Source organism: Garra rufa, chromosome 12, assembly GCF_049309525.1.
Source record: "Garra rufa chromosome 12, GarRuf1.0, whole genome shotgun sequence".
Classification (NCBI taxonomy): Eukaryota; Metazoa; Chordata; class Actinopteri; order Cypriniformes; family Cyprinidae; genus Garra; species Garra rufa.
In genome coordinates this window covers 32,727,186-32,745,872 of record NC_133372.1, presented here as the reverse complement: position 1 = coordinate 32,745,872, position 18,687 = coordinate 32,727,186, and the positions used below count along the sequence as shown (strand labels likewise).

The 18,687-nt window shown below is 36.3% G+C and overlaps 1 protein-coding gene and 1 non-coding gene across 4 annotated transcripts in view; both read left to right on the top strand.

The window, feature by feature from the left end:
• Nucleotides 1-18,621, top strand: part of larp4ab (La ribonucleoprotein 4Ab) — a 28,400-nt gene extending 9,779 nt beyond the window's left edge. For 2 of the 3 annotated variants that reach the window (XM_073851495.1, XM_073851497.1), the window contains exons 5-17: nt 1,990-2,126; nt 2,212-2,315; nt 3,520-3,630; nt 5,143-5,196; nt 5,836-6,036; nt 9,492-9,595; nt 10,055-10,096; nt 11,582-11,770; nt 12,100-12,148; nt 12,239-12,415; nt 12,530-12,654; nt 14,956-15,136; nt 15,229-18,621. In XM_073851495.1, coding sequence (XP_073707596.1) covers nt 1,990-2,126; nt 2,212-2,315; nt 3,520-3,630; nt 5,143-5,196; nt 5,836-6,036; nt 9,492-9,595; nt 10,055-10,096; nt 11,582-11,770; nt 12,100-12,148; nt 12,239-12,415; nt 12,530-12,654; nt 14,956-15,136; nt 15,229-15,606 — 1,852 coding nt within the window. In that variant the 3' untranslated portion in view covers nt 15,607-18,621. The remainder of the gene's footprint in view (nt 1-1,989; nt 2,127-2,211; nt 2,316-3,519; nt 3,631-5,142; nt 5,197-5,835; nt 6,037-9,491; nt 9,596-10,054; nt 10,097-11,581; nt 11,771-12,099; nt 12,149-12,238; nt 12,416-12,529; nt 12,655-14,955; nt 15,137-15,228) is intronic. The other variant, XM_073851496.1, reaches the window with a different exon arrangement.
• LOC141347726 (small nucleolar RNA SNORD97) lies at nt 7,386-7,558 on the top strand. The gene has a single exon (XR_012357421.1). It is a non-coding gene; the product is annotated as a small nucleolar RNA SNORD97 (small nucleolar RNA).
• Nucleotides 18,622-18,687: the final 66 nt, after the last annotated feature.

Genomic DNA, 18,687 nt, shown 5'->3' with positions numbered 1-18,687 from the left:
CAGTAACTGTTTAATAATTCAGAAAGTATTTATGACATTTTGCTCAATTGTCAACCTCAATACTTGCCCTACCATTCAAAAGTTTTGGATCTGTAGGATTTTTAATGTTTTTAGTTATTTTTTTTTTTCTTTAAGTTTCTAATGCTCATCAAGGCTGCATTTATTTGATTTAAAAATCCAGAAGAAAATAGTGTTGTGAAATATTATTTCAATGTAAAATATTTTTTTAATGTAAATATATTTTGAAATGTGATCTGTTCCTGTAATGCAGGATTGCTCCAGTCTTCAATGTCACATGATCCTTCAGAAATTATTCTAATATGCTGATTTTATTAGCGTTAAAAACAGGTGTGCTGGTTAATATTTTGTTAGTGTGTAATACTTGTTTTAGGATTCTTTAAGTTAAAAATAACAGCATTTATTAAAAATGGTAGTCTTGTAACAATATAAACTATTTAAAAGTTTGTGGTTGGTCAGTAAGAAATTAATATTTTTATTCAGCAAGGATGTGTTAAATTGATAGCAAATACATGTATTGTTAATTTTTATTTTGAATAAATGCTGTTCATTTTAAGGTCAAAGAATTCTTGAAAAAGAATCGACGGTACCAAAAAAATTAAGCAGCACAACATTGATGATAAAAGTAATAAAGCAGCATATTAGAATGATTTCTGAAGGATCATGTGACACTGAAGACTGTGGTAATAGCTGATGAAAATTCAGCTTTGAATCACAGGAATAAATTGTTTAATAGAAATTTAATATGGAAAACTATTATATATAAAAAAAACAATCTTGCTAATCCAAAACTTTTGAATGACACTATATATATATATATATATATATATATATATATATTTATTGACTAAGGCTTTTTTTTTGGTGATTTTATAGTTATATATTTATTGACTTGTTGGCTGGGCTAATGCCAATTAATTAAATTCCAAATATCGGCCATTTCTGTATATTGGCCCATTGTTAGTTTTGGTGTTTTTAGAAGCACTGCTTTTGAGCACCTTTTTCATCTTTTCTTTAAAAATACTGTTATATGCAGGCACATTCAGACATATGTGACCCTGGACCACAAAACCAGTCTTAAGTAGCACAGGTATATTTGTAGCAATAGCCAAAAATACATTGTATGGTCCAACTTATCGATTTTTCTTTTATGCCAAAAATCTTTAGCATATTAAGTAAAGATCATGTTCGATGAAGATATTTTGTAAATTTTCTACCATAAATATATAAACTTTATTTTTGATTAGTAATATGCATTGCTAAGAACTTCATTTGGACAACTTTTAAAGCGATTTTCTAAATATTTAGATTTTTTTTGCACCCTCGGATTCCAGGTTTTGAAATAGTTGTATCTCAGACAAACTTTGTCCTATTTTAACAAACAATATATCAATGGAAAGCTTATTTACTCAGCTTTCAGATGATGTAAGAATCACAATTTTGACAAATTTACACTTATGACTGGTTTTGTGGTCCAGGGTCACATATGTCTTCGGGTGTATCAAGGTTTTTGAGCAAACAGTTTCAAGTGTTTAATATAAAAAGTCCAACTTTTCAGTGTCTTGACACATTTCCCAAAAAATGTCAGATAAGGTGAACTGAAGCCGTCTTTAGGACCAAATAGTAAAATAGTCGTTTAGGAAGCTTACCTACTAGCCTAGTTTTCGCACATATTGTATTTGGGAATACTTCTGTATTCCAGAAGGAATGCACACTTCTGTGAAAAAGAGTTCTCTGGTCTATTTTATTTGCATGTGTGAACTTAAGCAAACCAGTTCAGTGCGATAACATGGTAGTATATGCAAATCATGCAATGGAAGCTTTTAATTAGCAAAGCAGCTATTCAAATTATGTTTTCCTACTATATACACTTATTCTGCGTTTCAAGATTTTATACAGAGAAGCTCCTATATACACTGACCTTTTGAGTGCAATGAATATGACTGCAAGTGTTCAACATGTTTTCTACAGAGAGAATCTCTCCAAGGACCTTTACCTGATATCTCAGATGGACAGCGATCAGTTTGTCCCTATTTGGACTATTGCAAGCATGGAGGGGATCAAACTGCTGACTACTGATATGGACCTGATACTTGAGGTGCTACGAGGTAAAACAAACAAAACCTGACCACTGTTTCAGTGTTTGTTCATTCCTTGCAATGCTTTAATTCCTTGCTTTTCTGTCCTCCTCAGCCTCTCCCATGGTGCAGGTGGATGAAAAAGGTGAGAAGGTACGGCCAAACCACAAGCGATGCATCATCATCCTCAGAGAGGTTCCTGAGACAACACCTGTAGAGGTGAGAACGCATTTTTTTTTAATTGTAATTTCTTGTGGCTGTATGTGGTAGAGATTGGTTATAATTACTGTGGTCACCCCGATGATGATCAGTATCGCGCTTGGAAGGATCCAGAACCATTGTTGCTGTTGAGATTTCACTGTCTGCCCTTTTCTTATGTTCTAGTCTCTGTCTCTCTCTGTCTCTCTCTGTCTCTCTCTGTCTCTCTCTGTCTCTCTCTGTCTCTCTCTGTCTCTCTCTCTCTCTCTCTCTGTCTGTCTCTCTCTCTCAATTCAATTCAATTCAATTCAATTGAGCTTTATTGGCATGACTGTATAATAGTACAATGTTGCCAAAGCAATAAACAGTGAACAACAACAATAAATACATAAATAAATAAATAAATGCATAAAAAAGAAAACAAAAACAATAGCAAATATCATGTAAATATCTACAGAGAGCAGTGATAAGGAAAAGGGGGGTTCAGCCTTTGTCCCTCATAATGTGGCAGGAGGAAACATACTGCGCTGCTAAATGGATACACTTGTCTTTCTCTCCCAAGATATAACCGAGTTTGTCTATGTGGCTTACTTGTTGGAAATCAGGCACAATTTGAGCTATTTTGGTAAAATAGGCGTCTCTGATGTTTTTATATTTGCTGCACTCCGTAAGGAAATGCAGCTCATCCTCTATAAGTCCATCTGTGCAGTGAGAACACAGTCTTAGCTCTCTGGCTCTCCAGCTCTGCTTGTGTCGACCCGTCTCTACATATAGACTATGCTCACTTAGACGATACTTTGTCAGGAGCTTTCTCTGATGAAAGCTTTTCTCTTTCTCTCTCTCTCTCTCTCTCTCTCTGTCTCTGTCTCTCTCTGTCTCTCTCTGTCTCTGTCTCTCTCTGTCTCTGTCTCTCTCTGTCTCTGTCTCTCTCTGTCTCTGTCTCTCTCTGTGTCTCTGTCTCTCTCTCTCTCTCTCTCTCTCTCTCTCTCTCTCTCTCTCTCTCTCTCTCTCTCTCTCTCTCTCTCTCTCTCTCTCTCTCTCTCTCTCTCTCTCTCTCTCTCTCTCTCTCTCTCTCTCTCTCTCTCTCTCTCTCTCTCTCTCTCTCAGTACAGTGGATTTTGCCCTAATGACCGTGAGATTGAGATCTGAGGGATATCTAGCCTTTTGTATATTGTTTTCAGTTATTCTTTTGATTTGCTGACTGATGCTTTTGTCTCTCTGTCAGGAGGTGGAGGCCCTGTTTAAAAGTGAGAAGTGTCCGCAGGTTATCAGTGTGGAGTTTGCTCATAATAACAACTGGTACATCACATTCCAGTCTGACACTGATGCTCAGCAGGTATTATTGACCACACACACAAAAGGCCTTTCTTTTAGAACAAATGTTTGTATAAATAAATGGTAAAAATCATGTAAGGATTATTTCAAGATGTGTGCCACCAAATTGTACATGACTGATTTGATCATATGCTGCAAGTAACAGGGTTCATACAAGGTGCTTAAAGTGCTTGAAGTACTTGAATTAGTTTTTTTTTATTATTATTATTATAATTTTTTTATTTAAGGCCTGGAAAACCCTTACAAATAGCAATATTCCTGAAGAGGTTTCTAAAATCCCATTTTTTTTTTTTTTTTTTTTTTTTTTTTTTGCAATAAGCGCATCTTTTCACGCAATAAAGAAACGTCATACTTATTATTATTATTATTATTATTATTATTTTTTTTTTTTTTTAAATGCCTATTTTAGTTAACAAAAACTATGGTTTAGAACTTTGTGTATCTTGAGTCATTTGTTTTAGATTGGGAGTTTGCGTATTGCAAATCAATTGATTCAGATCTGGACTTTGCGTATCGCGAAACATTCCATAAATTGAATTTGCGATCTGCGCTCTAAGTCCTGATATGAAATGATGGTTTACGACTATTCAGATTGGGAATTTGGTGTGAGTTTGCAAATCATTTGATTCAATTCGGGAATTCAGAGCACGTATCACCAATGATTTGATTCAGATCAGGATTTTGAAACTATTTTTTAGATGATGATGATTATTATTCAAATATTTATTTGTTTAAACGGTGGAAAACATCAAACCATTAGTGAGAAAATCAAACCATAAGTGAGAAAATCAAAGTAGTGCTTCAAGTCCTCAATTCCTGCAATTTCATTTTACAGTATCTGTATGAACCCTCAAGTAAAAATTGCATGAATTTATTTCCTGTAATGTGGCTTATGACTTAGTAATCTGTCTGATGTGTAACTTTGTTTGTCATTATTATTCATCAAATATGGTAGAGAAATCTAAAAAGGGTTAAAACTAAGTTATTGCAACAGCCACAATAATTGGCTGGTACAATAACAAATATTGCATTAATTGGATTAATCGGGCTTAAGTGTTCTTAAATTTTTTTTTTCTCCTGGTTTAATAAATGCAAACAGAGCAGATTTTGTTGTTTTGACCCAGTGATGATAAACTAAGCGCATAGAGGGAAGCACAGAGTGATCAGAAGATTTTGGGATTTCTTTTTCTACTGCTTTTCTGCTCCTTTTAGCTCACTTTTCTTTCTCTGTCTCTCTCCATCTCTCTCCTTTAAGTCTCTGTCACTCTTGTCCCAGTGAGCGTTAAGATTATGAGATCTGAGGGTCATGACTGTTTGCTATGGCTGAAAGATTTCCCCTTTGTGTTTTAATTAGCTTCATTTGAAAAGGGTTAAAACTAAAAGTTATTATAACAGCCACAATAACTTTATTAATTGCATTAATGATGCCTAAAGTGTTTTTGCATTTTCTCTGCCACTTTAATAAATATAAACATTTGTTTTCCAAGTTAACTCATATCACTTTGTTTTATAGGCTTACAGATACTTGCGTGAGGAAGTTAAAACCTTCCAGGGCAAACCAATTATGGTGAGTGTACATTGCGCTGCCATCTCTCTTGTTAGGTCAGCTGTAATTTAAGCCCCCTGTATTCGTGCGTTCATGGCCGACACTTCAAATACAACTAGTGTCACCTTGACCACTGAATGCTGTGATTAACGGCATTCTCTAAAGTGCTCAACTTTGACCTTTGTTCTTTCAACCAATCAGTGATCAGTTTAAACCATCAATATGTAACCAATAGGAAAGACCCTGTAGACACTGTATGGGATTATGTAATCCACAAACCAGACTGTTTTTGTTCTGTTCAAAGTCTCTTTGCATTGACTTGTACAACAAAATGCATTTTATCTTGTGCAGCCCACATCCATAAATAGACAAGACGTCTTTATGAGTAATGAATGAGATACGTCTGTGCCACATGAGGGAATCTGGTCTCAAGTGAGACACTGGTTCACATTTATTACAGTAATTGCTGGATTAGGGAGGTGCATGCACTGTTTTATTTATTGTGTGTGTGTGTGAGAGATTCTCCTGTCTCAGTTAATTTAAAATCTGAGGGGAGATTGACATTCATGGTCTCCCTTTAGTTTTACAATTAAGTTTAACACAATTCTATTTTAGATGTTCTGGTTTTAATAAAGAGTCTCTTTGTATGTTTGTCAATAGGCTCGCATCAAGGCCATAAACACGTTCTTTGCTAAGAATGGTTATGGGGCTGTTGACTCTGGGGTTTACTCCACTCCATCACAGTACTCATCTCCAGTTTACCTGCAGCAGGTGTACCAGCCTCCACAGCAGTATCCTCTCTATAGCCTCCTGCCACAGACATGGACCCCCTCACCCACCCCTTACTTTGAAACTCCACTGGTGAGTGCTTGATCTTGAAATACTTTGAGAAGCATGTTAAAATGCATTAAATCAGCAATATATTAAGACTAACACTTCCTGTTCTAATATGCTGATTTGGTGCATAAACAGTTCATATCAGTTAAAAATGGTGCTACATAAATGAATGGTGAATTAAATTGTTTATTTGATGTATAATTTTTGTAACAATGCAAGAGACTTTACTGTCATTTTATGACTTTAAAGAATTAATTCACTTGCAGAAAATCTCTTGATAATTTACTCACCCCTATGTCATCCAAGATGGTTGTGTGTGTGTGTGTGTGTGTGTGTGTGTGTGTGTGTGTGTGTGTGTGTGTGGGTGTGTGTCTTTGGTCGAAAAGTAATGGATTTTATTTCTTCATATAGTGGACTACAGTGGTGGCCAATGAGTTGAAGTTCAAAATTGCACTTTCAATGCAGCTTTAAAGGGCTTTACACAATCCCAGTTGAGGAATAAGGGTCTTATGTAGTGAAACAATCAGCCATTTTCTAAAAAAAAAAATAAAAATGTATGTTTTATCCGGCATCTTCATGCATTGCATAATCATTTTGGAAAGGTCATGCATGGTTAGTTCAAAAAGGTAGGGTGGGGCAAAAAACTTCTCATTTTCTTCTCTAACTTCAAAGTTCTCCATCGTTGGCTAAAAGGCATTAGACTTTTTGCATGTTCGCTTTGTAAAAACTGGGTCGGTACTTTCCCCTACATCACACGTGACCTTTCCAATGTGATTACGTAATGCGTGAAGTCGAGCATTTGTGATTAAAGTATGGAAATTGGAATTCTTTAAAAAAATGACAGATTGTGTCGGTGGCAATAGCCTTGTGGGCAGTGCGCCGACATGTGGTGCAGTTCGGGTGTCCTGTGATCGAATTCCGCCTCGCGGACCTTTCACGATCCCACCCCCCTTCTCTGTCTCCCATTCACTTCCTGTCATATCTCCACTGTCCTATCAAAGAAAAATTGAACACCAAAAAAAAAATTTGACATTGTTTTACTACATAAGTAAATTGATTTGTTTTGTTCCTCGGCTGGGAACATGTAGAGCCCTTTGAAGCTATTTGGACCTTCAACCCGCTGATCCACGTTGAAGTCAACTGTATGGAGAGAAATCCTGGAATGTTTTCCTCAAAAACCTTAAATTCTTAGATGACATAGGGGTTTATGTTAGGGGGTTAGTTTATTATCAGGTAATTTATATTCTGGAAGTGAACTAATCCTTTAATGGTTCCTTGCTTAAGTACTTTTTATTTATTTATTTGTAATACCTACCTTCAGAAACACAAACATAGCCGTCTATGAAAGATGATCGGAGCAGATTTAGTTGTTTTGACCCAGTGATGATAAACTAAGCGCATAGAGGGAAGCAAGGAGTGATCGGAAGATTTTAGGAGTTCTCTTTTTATCTCCCTTTTCTTTTTCTCTGTCTCTCTCTATCTCTCTCCTTTAAGTCTCTGTCACTCCTGTCCCAGTGAGCGTTAAGATTATGAGATCTGAGGGTCACTTTGACTGTTTGCTCTGACTGAGCATTATAGCAATTCATTTATAGTCATTTTAGAGCCACTTTGAATGTGACTCATCCAATAAGCTATCTTTTTTTTTGCCTTTTATTTCATTACCTTTTATATTGCAGTCATGAAGGCTGAAGGTATAAGCTGATGGAGTCACAGTGGGTTTTCTAGTTTGTAATCAGGGTTGTGATTGTAGGCTGAGCTGCAGGGGACTTACTGCAGAGACGTCAGGGCATTGAATGGTTACCATGCCAACAGTTATTTGGTTCATTTGGCTATCACATTAATGTAAAGAGGTGCTTTGGCCATGTGACACAAATGTTATTTCAGTTTGTAGTAGTTTGAGGATGTGTGGGTTAGGGCTGGGCGATATGGCTGAAAACTATATCACGATATCAGTGTTTCATATCGGTCGATATCGATAATTATTGATATTTTTATGACCCATTTAAAATAAGGACCAGGAGAAAAATATATTACATTCAAACATTTTTATTTTAAACTTAACCTTCCTCTGATCCTAATCCCCTCAGTTATTAAGACAGAAATGTCAACAACCATGGAAAACTCAAATAATTAAAATGTAAACATAAGTCTAAAGTCACAATTTCATTGTCGATGAAGTGAATGGTTAAGCTAATGTATGGCCCAGAAGTACGGCTTGACCTCAGGTCAGAGGTTGTTGCAAAGTACTTGGCTGATAATATTTATTGCTGCACAGATTGCTGGTTGCCAGTAGCCAACGTTACTTCTTTCCTGGTACTTTAGCCTACTTTGTGTAATAACGAAAACATTTATTTCAGTGAAAAAATAAGTCCAAAACTTTCAACATTTTGAACAATAGGGCCCTACAATCTTTTGCTTTTTTCAGAAATTTGTTTTAATTTTTCTGATAATCAAATGAAAGCAAAATCACTGATTTATTTTTAAAAATAAAGATAAACGGAGCTTTACTGTTAAAATGAATACATAGGAGAAAAATTATATACAGTTATAAAAAGGTTTAATAATAATAGTATTTTCTCAACAATTAAGTGGTGACTCTATTTTTTATCATATATATTGTTTTATGTAAATTTATTTAAATGTGAACATATAAACACCTACATTATACTGTACAAAGTAATACAAGACTAATATTGTTGTTACATGTTAAACCGTACTTTTATTTTGACAGGTTGCCGTGAAGTTTCAGTGTGTAATACAGTATGAATGATGCTAGTTTCACTAATAAAACGGTAAAAATGACAAAGTGACACTCACAGCAGCTTTGGAGATGTATTTATTGGAGTTTGTCTGTTCATGTGAGATGCAAAGGCCAAAAATTAGCGGGAGCGTCACGTGTGCAGTATGCGTGTAGTGAAAATAAAACGCGTCTCCATTCATACATATAGAGGCAAATGGAACATGCAGGATTCTTATTGAAACGGTCTTTTTGCATTTCAGTTTTCACAGACACTAGTACATATCGCGATCGGAATTAATTAACAGACCAACTTTTGATTTATTGATCCAAAAATCGACGAATTCCGCCCTATAGTAAAGTCCGTTTTTATGAATGGAGTCCGCGATCCCGTCTGTGAGGAGACATTGTAAACGCGCGATCATGTAGAGACAGAAATGACATGCCGTCGTGTAAATAAGATTAATAACATAAGGCTATTTAGTTTGTTTAATACAACAACAAGGACCCGTTCTGTAGGAAAGATAACCTTAACTTCTATTGTGATCTGGCGCTATATAGAAAATAAAATTAACTGGACGTTAAAGGGGGGCTGGGCGGGCCGACGAAGAATACAAAATATCGAACGTTTTATCGAACATATTTATTGATATCGATCTCTTGTCTATCGCGATATATATCGTTATCGTTTTATCGCCCAGCCCTAGTGTGGGTTCACCTCAGCTGTTGATTCATCTTGCAGGCTCCATTTCCCAACAGCACATTTGTTAATGGCTTTGGCACAGCAGGAAACTACAAAACTGGATCCTCTCCAATCAGCCTTACGCGCAACTACCCCCGCAACCGGTAAGATCCTGAAACCTACATTTTGTTTTAAGAACCTCTTTCTAAGTCTGTTCCTTTCCCTCTCTGCCAAAAACATAATAGGTTGTTTCTTCGACTGTGGGAACTTTATATCCCAGGGGCTGATTTTTAATAAAAACTGGCTTGTTTTATGAAGGTCACAATGGAACCATCTTGTAGACTTTTATTAACTTGCTTTGCTGCATTTTAAATATTTGGTCCGAATCTGCTTACATTAAGTTGTATATTGAGCAAATGTGTTTTTATTTTTTTAAGAATCATACTCACGACCTTGGCATTGCTAGTGCCATGTTCTATTACCTGAGATATGACCTAAACACAGCACAATAAACTATTTCGAAATGTTAGTTTACCTACATTGATTTCCTCTCATGTAGAGAAAGTGAGGCCGAGCTCTGTGTTTGGCTGAAGTCACGCTGACTCTGTTCCTTTACTTTCTAGACTTCCACTTTATTCCAGAAAGAATGTAATCAATGCCTTCAGGTAGATATGCTCTGCTTTTACTAGAGCATTTTGTCCTTTTAAATTCTTATGCATGTACCATGCAAATGCTTTAAAAGATTAGAATGCCAGAGCTGCATTGTGATTATTAAATTGTTTATGCTAATGCTAGTCTAATGGTAGACTAATGTTATACCTAAGGGATGGGCACTTCACTTGAAAATAACAGAACATTTAGTGTTGTTCAAGTGTGAGTAAGCACTCCATAGTGATTGACCATCATGACTCAGCTAAAAGCTGCATCTTGAATGTCAGTGCGTTGTCGTCAGATCTGTCATGTGACCCTGTCCTTGCATGTATCATCTGTTGCTCTGTGTGTGTGAGAGCTTCCTGATGGTGTCCCGGGATGTACACACAGTCTTAGTAAAAAAAAAATTGACTGGTAATGTCTTGTTGTTGTTGTTTTTTTATTATAAATAAGTCTCCTCTGTTCACCAAGCCTGCTTTTATTTGATCCAAAGTGCATCAAAAACAGTGAAATTGTGAAATTTTCTTTTACTAAAACTTCTTTCTATTTGAGTATATTTTAAAGTGAAATGTATTTTTAGCATCATTACTCCAGTATTGAATTTCACCTGATTTGCTGTTCAATAAACACTTTTTTTTTTTTCAGGTTTCTTTGAATAGAAAGATCCAAAGATCAGCATTTATTTGAAATAAGAAGCTTTTGTAAGGGAAAATTATAGAAAATAATGCTTTCATTGAGCAAGAATGCTTTAAATTGTTAAACTGTTGATAAAGACATATAATGTTACAAAAGATTTCTGTTTTAGATTAATGATGTTTCTATTCATTACTTTCTATTCATCAAAGAAACCTGAATATTTTTTTGAGCAGCAAATCAAAATATTAGAATGTTGTCTGAAGGATCATGTGACTGGAGTAATGATGCTAAAAATCAGCTTGGAAATGACAGGAATATATCATTTTAAAAATATTTTAGTAATGTAATTTTAAAGTCAAAATATTTAAACATTTTACTGTTTTTGCTATACTTTAGAGCAAATACATGCAGGCTTGGTGAGCAGAAGAGGCCTTTAAAAAAACAATCTTACCATTCAAATTTTTTTAAATGGTAATAACAAGTTATAAAAAAAAAAATCTACACAGGGGCTGACCTGATATAAGATCTACAGGACAAGTTCGGCAGTGGTTAATTTAATTTTTCTATTGGTTTAGTTGATATTGTCTGGGAGAAAAGGGGAGAACATCTGCAAAAGAAATAAACTGTCGCTTTTCAGGAACTTCTCAAGCAAACAGACTTTACATATGTATAACACCTTCATTTGTGATGCTTGTTCTGCACAGTCAGAGAGACCACCCTTAAAGCCCAGCTGGACAAACTATCTGTTCTACAGATGTTTACTCAGCTTCGCTTTGGATTCTCAATTGTAGTTACATCCAGTCATCTCTGAGAAACTTTTTTTTTTTTTTTTTTTTTTTTTTTTTTCTCTGTGTTCTGTGCAGGAATCATGTAAAGCCACAACCTCGTGCTGACGTGGGTCAGCTGACAGATACTTCATCTGGTACCGGTAGTCCCCAGCCTCCAAGCACCCCTACATCAGACACCACTGCCTCCACCCTCACCCCGCTCTCTGAACCGCCAGCCTCCCCCAGAGAGAACCACTCAGACCTCAGCATTAGCAGCCGGGCCAGGTCTGTTTTTTTTTTTACCTGTGTATATATTTAAATGACTTCAACTAATCAGCAGATTTGGTTGTTTGACCCAGTGATGATCATCTAAGCGCATAGAGGGAAGCAGGAAGTGAGAAGGCTTGAGGAGATCTTTTTCTTCTCTCTAAAAACTTCTATCTCTTCCTTTGCTTTCCTGCTCTTTCTCTCTCTGTCCCTCCTTTAAGTCTTTGTCACTCCTATCCCAATGAGCGGTAAGATTATGAGATCTGAGGGTCATCTGTTGAGCGTGTTCACTGTATGGTGACAGGTTTGCTAATAGGAGTGTATTTAACGACTTGTGATGTATCTAGGAGAGGAAGCTATCGTGGCATGAGGAGGAGAAGAGAAGATGAAAGAACGGTAAGTCCTAAACGTTTATCACATGGCTCTGCTTTAATTTTTATTCTCCATTCATGCTTAATTGTTTGAACTTCTCATTTTGTATGACAGAGGCAGAATCCTGAATCAGAAGTAAAAGCTCCGCCCGCTAAGTTTGACCTCGCAACCACTAACTTCCCCCCATTGCCTGGAGGTGTGCCGAGTCGTCTGCCAGGTGTGACTGTGCAAATGGAGTCTGTGTTGGAAAATCGCATGGCAGATGTAGTTAAGGGCATCAGCAGGGAAAAGGTAGAAGAAACTACTTACTGTACCCATTGATTCTCAGTTACATTTGTTTTGCGTGCTCACAGGGAATCTCAGATATAACTTAAGTAAAGATACCATTTTTCTGTGTTTGTTTAGCCGGAAACAGCTAAGCAAGATGTCAGTCAAGATCCTGGAACATGTCCAGTGGAAGCTCAGTCGACAGTACCCTCCACTCCAGCGCCAAAGCTTCCTGCCACAAAACAGGACACGCCTAGCACTAGGTACACACATTAGGGGTGGAGCCGAACCCGAATACGGTATTTGGAAAGGCACAAATAGCGTGTTTTTAACGAATACTTATTTCGAACAAATACCTTAATAAATATTTGTATTCGGGAACAAGAAAAACTTTCTATCAAAAAAGCTGCGTTTCCTCAGGAGACCGCAGTCAGTGTAACTGTTAAAAGAGGTGACTGACACAGGCTGATCCACACAGCAACAGAGAAGACTCAGCTGGGTGAAAAAAGACTTCACTGCGTCACTATTTTTGATGAATATATTTCTGTACCTTAACTGGGTTTTTAACTTTGGGAAGCAGAGTTTGATCGGGAGATTATTCTATTAGGGGCCGTTCAAATGCGCGCTAAAGTTCGTCGTTATTTCAAATGTAGAAGCGCGGTATGCGCGCTTATAATGAAAGCAACGCTCACACGGTGCTACGCGCTCGTTTTTTCCAGGCGCGTCCGCGCTGCATCGAGATAAATATTCTATAATCTTTGGATAAATACATCTCAACTTTTCAGAATGCCACATGCGCACGCAGGTCATATGACAAGAACCAACAAATCAGCTTCACCCTTTCCCTTATACCGTTGAAAAAACAGCCAAGTTGGAGGAACAGCTGATCATATCTGTACATGAATAACCATTTTTAAATACATTTAATAGCAAAGCTAATGCAAGCGATTTTTAATACTGGAAATCCATTTATGCTTTGCTGAAACTTCCGAGTCGTCATTGAGTGATCAGGTCATGGTTGCTTAGCAACGGCAGACGCCACAAGAAATAAGTTCTTTCAGAAGAAGAACATTTTTATTTTTATTTTTATTCTGTCTGTTCAGCATCCTCCAACAAGGACTGGTGATGGTGGGGTTCATAATGTTCATAATGGTATTTTATTAGTTGGTTTAACCATGGATGAGGTAATGGTTGTCATGTTATTTTTTTTTCAATGACGTTCCTTGTTGCATATTCAAAAACATTAACCAATATTGCATATCAATAATTATTATAATGGATATAATTACAAAATACTTACACTATAACGTAAATTAAAAGTTAAGCGCACAAAAAAAAAACTGGATTTTTACACTTATTTTGAATTTTACTCGAATACAAATACAAATACAAATACTTTTCCCCTCTCAACAAATACAAATACAGATACAAATACCGGCTGCTTTGCACACCCCTAACACACATACATGTACAATAGGATATTAAACTCTGGAATGGAGACTTGCATGGCGTAATACAATGTGAATGTCTCTTACTGAAATATGTATTAGAAACTTAATATATAGGTACATGAATCTCTAAAACCGCGCTGAAGGTAACTAAATGAGTGAAAACGGATACATATACAAACCGAAACACACAGGTCTTCACAGCAACCTGTAAATAAATAAAAGGTCGATTTAACTTGACAAATATTACCTAATGTAATGACAGTGCTACTTCTACTACTAAAATACTAATAAAACAATATTTAAGGATTATTTACCAGAATTTATTTACCAAAAAATTGTAAATACACGACGCAGTGTTTCTTATAAAAGAATTAATCTTTTATAAATTGATTAGACATGCTTTTGATTATTAAAATGTAATGAAACTATTCGAATGGAATTCAGACAATGGTATAATTCACAGAATTTAAGAAAAATAAAATGATTTGAGAAAAATAATCAAATGTATTTCACAGGACCTTAATATCGTTTTTGATAAACTTTTATTAAATTGTGTGAGTTTCATGATTTCAATACGACATGCTTTTCGATTTATACTTTTCTTAAATTAAAACACAATCCAGAATAATTAAAACGGAATTAAAAATAAATAAATTAAGAAATAAAACTCTTTCTGTTGTTTTATCCTGACGTTTTTGTAGTCGTATTGGTTCAGTAGTAGTATCAAGATAGTTTAGTCATCGTATTAAAGTCAAAATTTTGGTGTCGTGACAACACTGGTAGCGCCAGTAGCTCACCAAGTGCAACCATTTCATGTAATCAAAATAATCGTGCCCCCATAGTCAAAAATATGCATAAAATTATGTGGATTTTTATTTTGTTACATAAATCGTTCATGAGTTTTCTATGTAACTCTAAAAAAGACACAATTTACGTTATTATACAAGCCATACAAGTCTTAATTTTAATACATATTTATTAATTGATAATGCTTTAAATATAAAATTAACACCATTTTGCTAAACAAAAAAACAATGTAATATTAAAAAAGCACTTAAATGAACAGTTGTATGAGTAGAAGCAGAATGATTTAAATCACATTTCTCTCTACAGTGCGTCACATCAAGTGAAAAAACCTGAGAAAGAGATTCCTGTCTCTGAAACCCCACCAGACGTTACAGCAGTGACTACAAAGCACGTCCAGCCTGTTCCTGCCCCCAAACCTTCACGCAGCCAATCAAGCACTTCAAGTACTACATCTACGCCACCTGTCCCAACAAGCGCAACTGTCCAGGTAAATTATAAGTGTTTCTGTTGCTTGTTCCGATCTGAAGGTCGGAATGGCCATTTCTCTGTTAACTTAAAGGTTTTATTGAATCTCCTCAGGAGCCTCGGAAGCTGAGCTATGCGGAGGTGTGTCAAAGACCACCGAAAGACCCTCCCCCTGCACCGGCAGCCCCACCCAGCCCCAGTCCCACCCCTTCTCCCACCACAAACCAACCACTACGTGAACTTCGCGTCAACAAAGCGGAAGGCCCCGCCTCATCCCGCTGCAGCCCCGGGGAGAAACTGGAGAAAGGACACGAGAGTCGAACATCCAGAGAACAGACTGGCTACCAACGTGGTAATGGCCCTAGAGGGTCAGGTTTTAAGCTTAGAGAGCAACAGAGACGGCCCCTACAGGGTCGACGCTCCTCTCCACAGACGGGGTACAACAGACGCAGTGGAAAAGAACAAAACATCCCACCAAGATCGCCAAAGTAATGCCTCGTATGCCCACAACACGTGCACACTTATGTGTATACTTAGATACACAACTTATAAATATATATAAAAAGTAAGAGTATATAAATCTATATATAAATATATCTATATATAAATCTACATATGAAAACTGGACTGTCGCACTGTGGTGTCGAAGAACCCTCTGCTTCCCAAATGACTGTGATATCTGGGAAGCTTATCCTTAAAAATACAGAAAACTAGGAATTTAAGGAAGACGAAAGAACCTCTTACACTTGAAAGGAGAAATGGAGGCTATGCTTCCTGTGTTGTCTGTGATTTACAGCAATTAATTAGCTTGAGTTTTGATTTTACTTGGAGTGTTGAAGGTCCTGGCACTAGTGTACAATGCTGTACCTTTTTCTTTTTTTATATATAATATTATCTATAAATGATAGTAGTACTGTTGGTGAGAAATCAAGCCAGCACATGTTCATATGCAACAGATCACAAAGACAGCATGGCAACACTTCCACCGGTCCATAAGTCACCTGTGTGTGTGTTTTCACTACTTAGTATGTTTGCACCAGTCCTATCCACCTTATTTTTCATTGCTGACGTAAGCTGTTTTCTGGTAATGTGGGAAACGAGAAGAATAACAGTGCAGCAAACGGTAAAAGCGTTTCCAATACAATCCATTGTTCATAATTAGGATAATACATTGAAATAATATGCGAAGACGCCAGTTTGCAATATCAAGAAGCAAAATAGCTGTTTTGTAGAGCTAAAAACGTCTGGAAGCGGATGAGACTGGAAACCAGACACATTAAATTTACAAATGGCCGTGCTCGCTCTTACAGGAAAAATAAGGTGGATAAATGGCCTGGGGAAAAATTTGATTCAGCTGTGATGCTTTTGAAAATGATCGATGCACACTGATTCATAACTTTTTTTATTATTTATTTAAAATGTGCGCAAGATGAAATTGATATTAATACATTAGGTTCCCATGGTCCTGGAAGACCAGGGAATTTCATAAGTGATTTGGAAATCACTTGGAAAAGTGAGTAATATCATAATTAATTCTTCAGCTAGAAATTACTGTAATGTGATGAGTCTGATTTTAAAATCATTTCTATTGATTGCTAAAAAGATTTCTAATGATTTATTGACCTGAAAATGCTGGAAACCTGTCATTTCAGATAACTTAAGTAGGTATTAAGGATTTCACATGATTTCGTAAGCCTAAAGAGAATCGATTGTGCACATTGTGTTGTAATTGCTTCATGACTGAATCAAAATGAAATCATGAGGTGCCTAAAGATTCCCACCCCTGGTCTAAAACTGGAAGACAAGTGTATGTTTAGACAAAGGAAGAGGGAAATGTGTAGGTTTGAAAGACGTTTGTCATGACGAATGGATGAAATAGTACTAGACGTCCATTGACAAAAAAGATACGGTGAAATATAGCGGTGTGTATTCAAGGTGATTTTTGAGTTGGTGTGTCGTGCTGTATAATGTCGTACGGTGTCATCTGTGATGTCCAGTGTTTCTGAAGGCTGGGTCTGTCAGTAACCGAAAGATCAAGCTGCTTTGCTGAAAGAGTGAATAGAAATCATTCGTGTAGGTGAGCAAAACCACTGTTTGTCTTCCTTTCCCTTGGGAGTGCAAGTCTTGTTAGTGTTTATTAGTGATACGGTGTCTGCTTTTGACAATTTTCTTTTTTTTTTTCTTTTTTTTTTTTTGTTTCCTCCTCCTTCTGCTGTAGATGCTGGTGACAGTAATCAGGTTGGGTTTTATGCTCTCAGAGTTAGTGCTGCTTCAGAATTCGCTATTCATGTCCAGTCTGTGATATCGAGTCAGTTTACGTTTGTTTAATGATATGTATGTGACGCTTGCATTTATGCCTGTACATTTCAGGTATGATTACATGTAATATACCTGCTACAGCACTCACAATGTACCTGTCATCCAATCTCATGTGACTTTGGTAAACGAGAGGGAACTCAGGACCTCAGAGGAAATTGGTGATGTGTATGACTGCTAATTTTGTCCAATGCTTACTGCAGGATTTTTTTTTTTTTTTTTATTCGTAGCCTTTTGAATACAGTAACCACATTACTGTTTAGGGGTCTTAAGTTTCAGTTAATGTGTATTTGAATGTTTTAAAGAAATGTTTAATCAGTGACACTGTAATGCATGATTCTCTCCTCAATTTGTTGTTCAATCTCTTCCCCTTCTTATTGTCTCATTAACATGTATGGATGGGTTGTGCACAGATCCAGACCAAAGTCAAATCAGCAGAGAGACAATCTCAGGAAGTGCTGTTTAAATGCAGTAGCTCCTCCCTCACTCCTCTCTTATCATTCTGCCATGGGCAGGGCCACTGTTTAATGAGTGAGTGGTTAATCATGATGTATGTTTTAGTTTTATGAAACTTGTGTGTGTAGAACCTTATAAAGGTGTCCTATTGTTCAAAATCCCCTTTTTATTTGACTGTTTTATTAGACAAAACGGAGGGAAAGTTCATGCATCAGTTTTAATTTATTTTGTTTTAAATTGTCTGTTTCTTTAACTTTCGTTAGTGTGGCTTTCTTGGCCTAACATATGTGTGTTAGTTTGAGGTTATTTTCTATATTTGGCAATATTATTCTCTGGCGCAAATTATGTAGAAACTGTGCCACTAAAATTAGAGAAAAAAAACTACAAAAATCAGTGGACCTGGTTTTATTTTTTTATTCTTTTATCTGAATTAATGGATTTGATTCATAAACTGGTTGGTGAAATGAAATGTATTATGTTTTTGTTGCTAATCTTATAACCTGTGTAGGCTGTAAGCTTTTTAGACATGAAATGGTGCAGTTATGAGTAGCAAGTCTTTAGCCAAAAACGAAAAAAGAAAAACAAGTATTGACCCTTTCTTTTTAATTCTTTAGGGGGGTAGACATAGCAACTGCTGAGTGAAGTGTTTGGATGATATTGTAGATGTTCAATGAAAAAAAAAAAAAAAATGCTAAAGGAAATGGAAGAAAAAAATAAATGATAAAATGATTTTAATCTGTGTTGGATTTTTATTATTGAACAACCTCTAGGAGATGTTTTTTTTTTTTGGGGTGGGGGTGT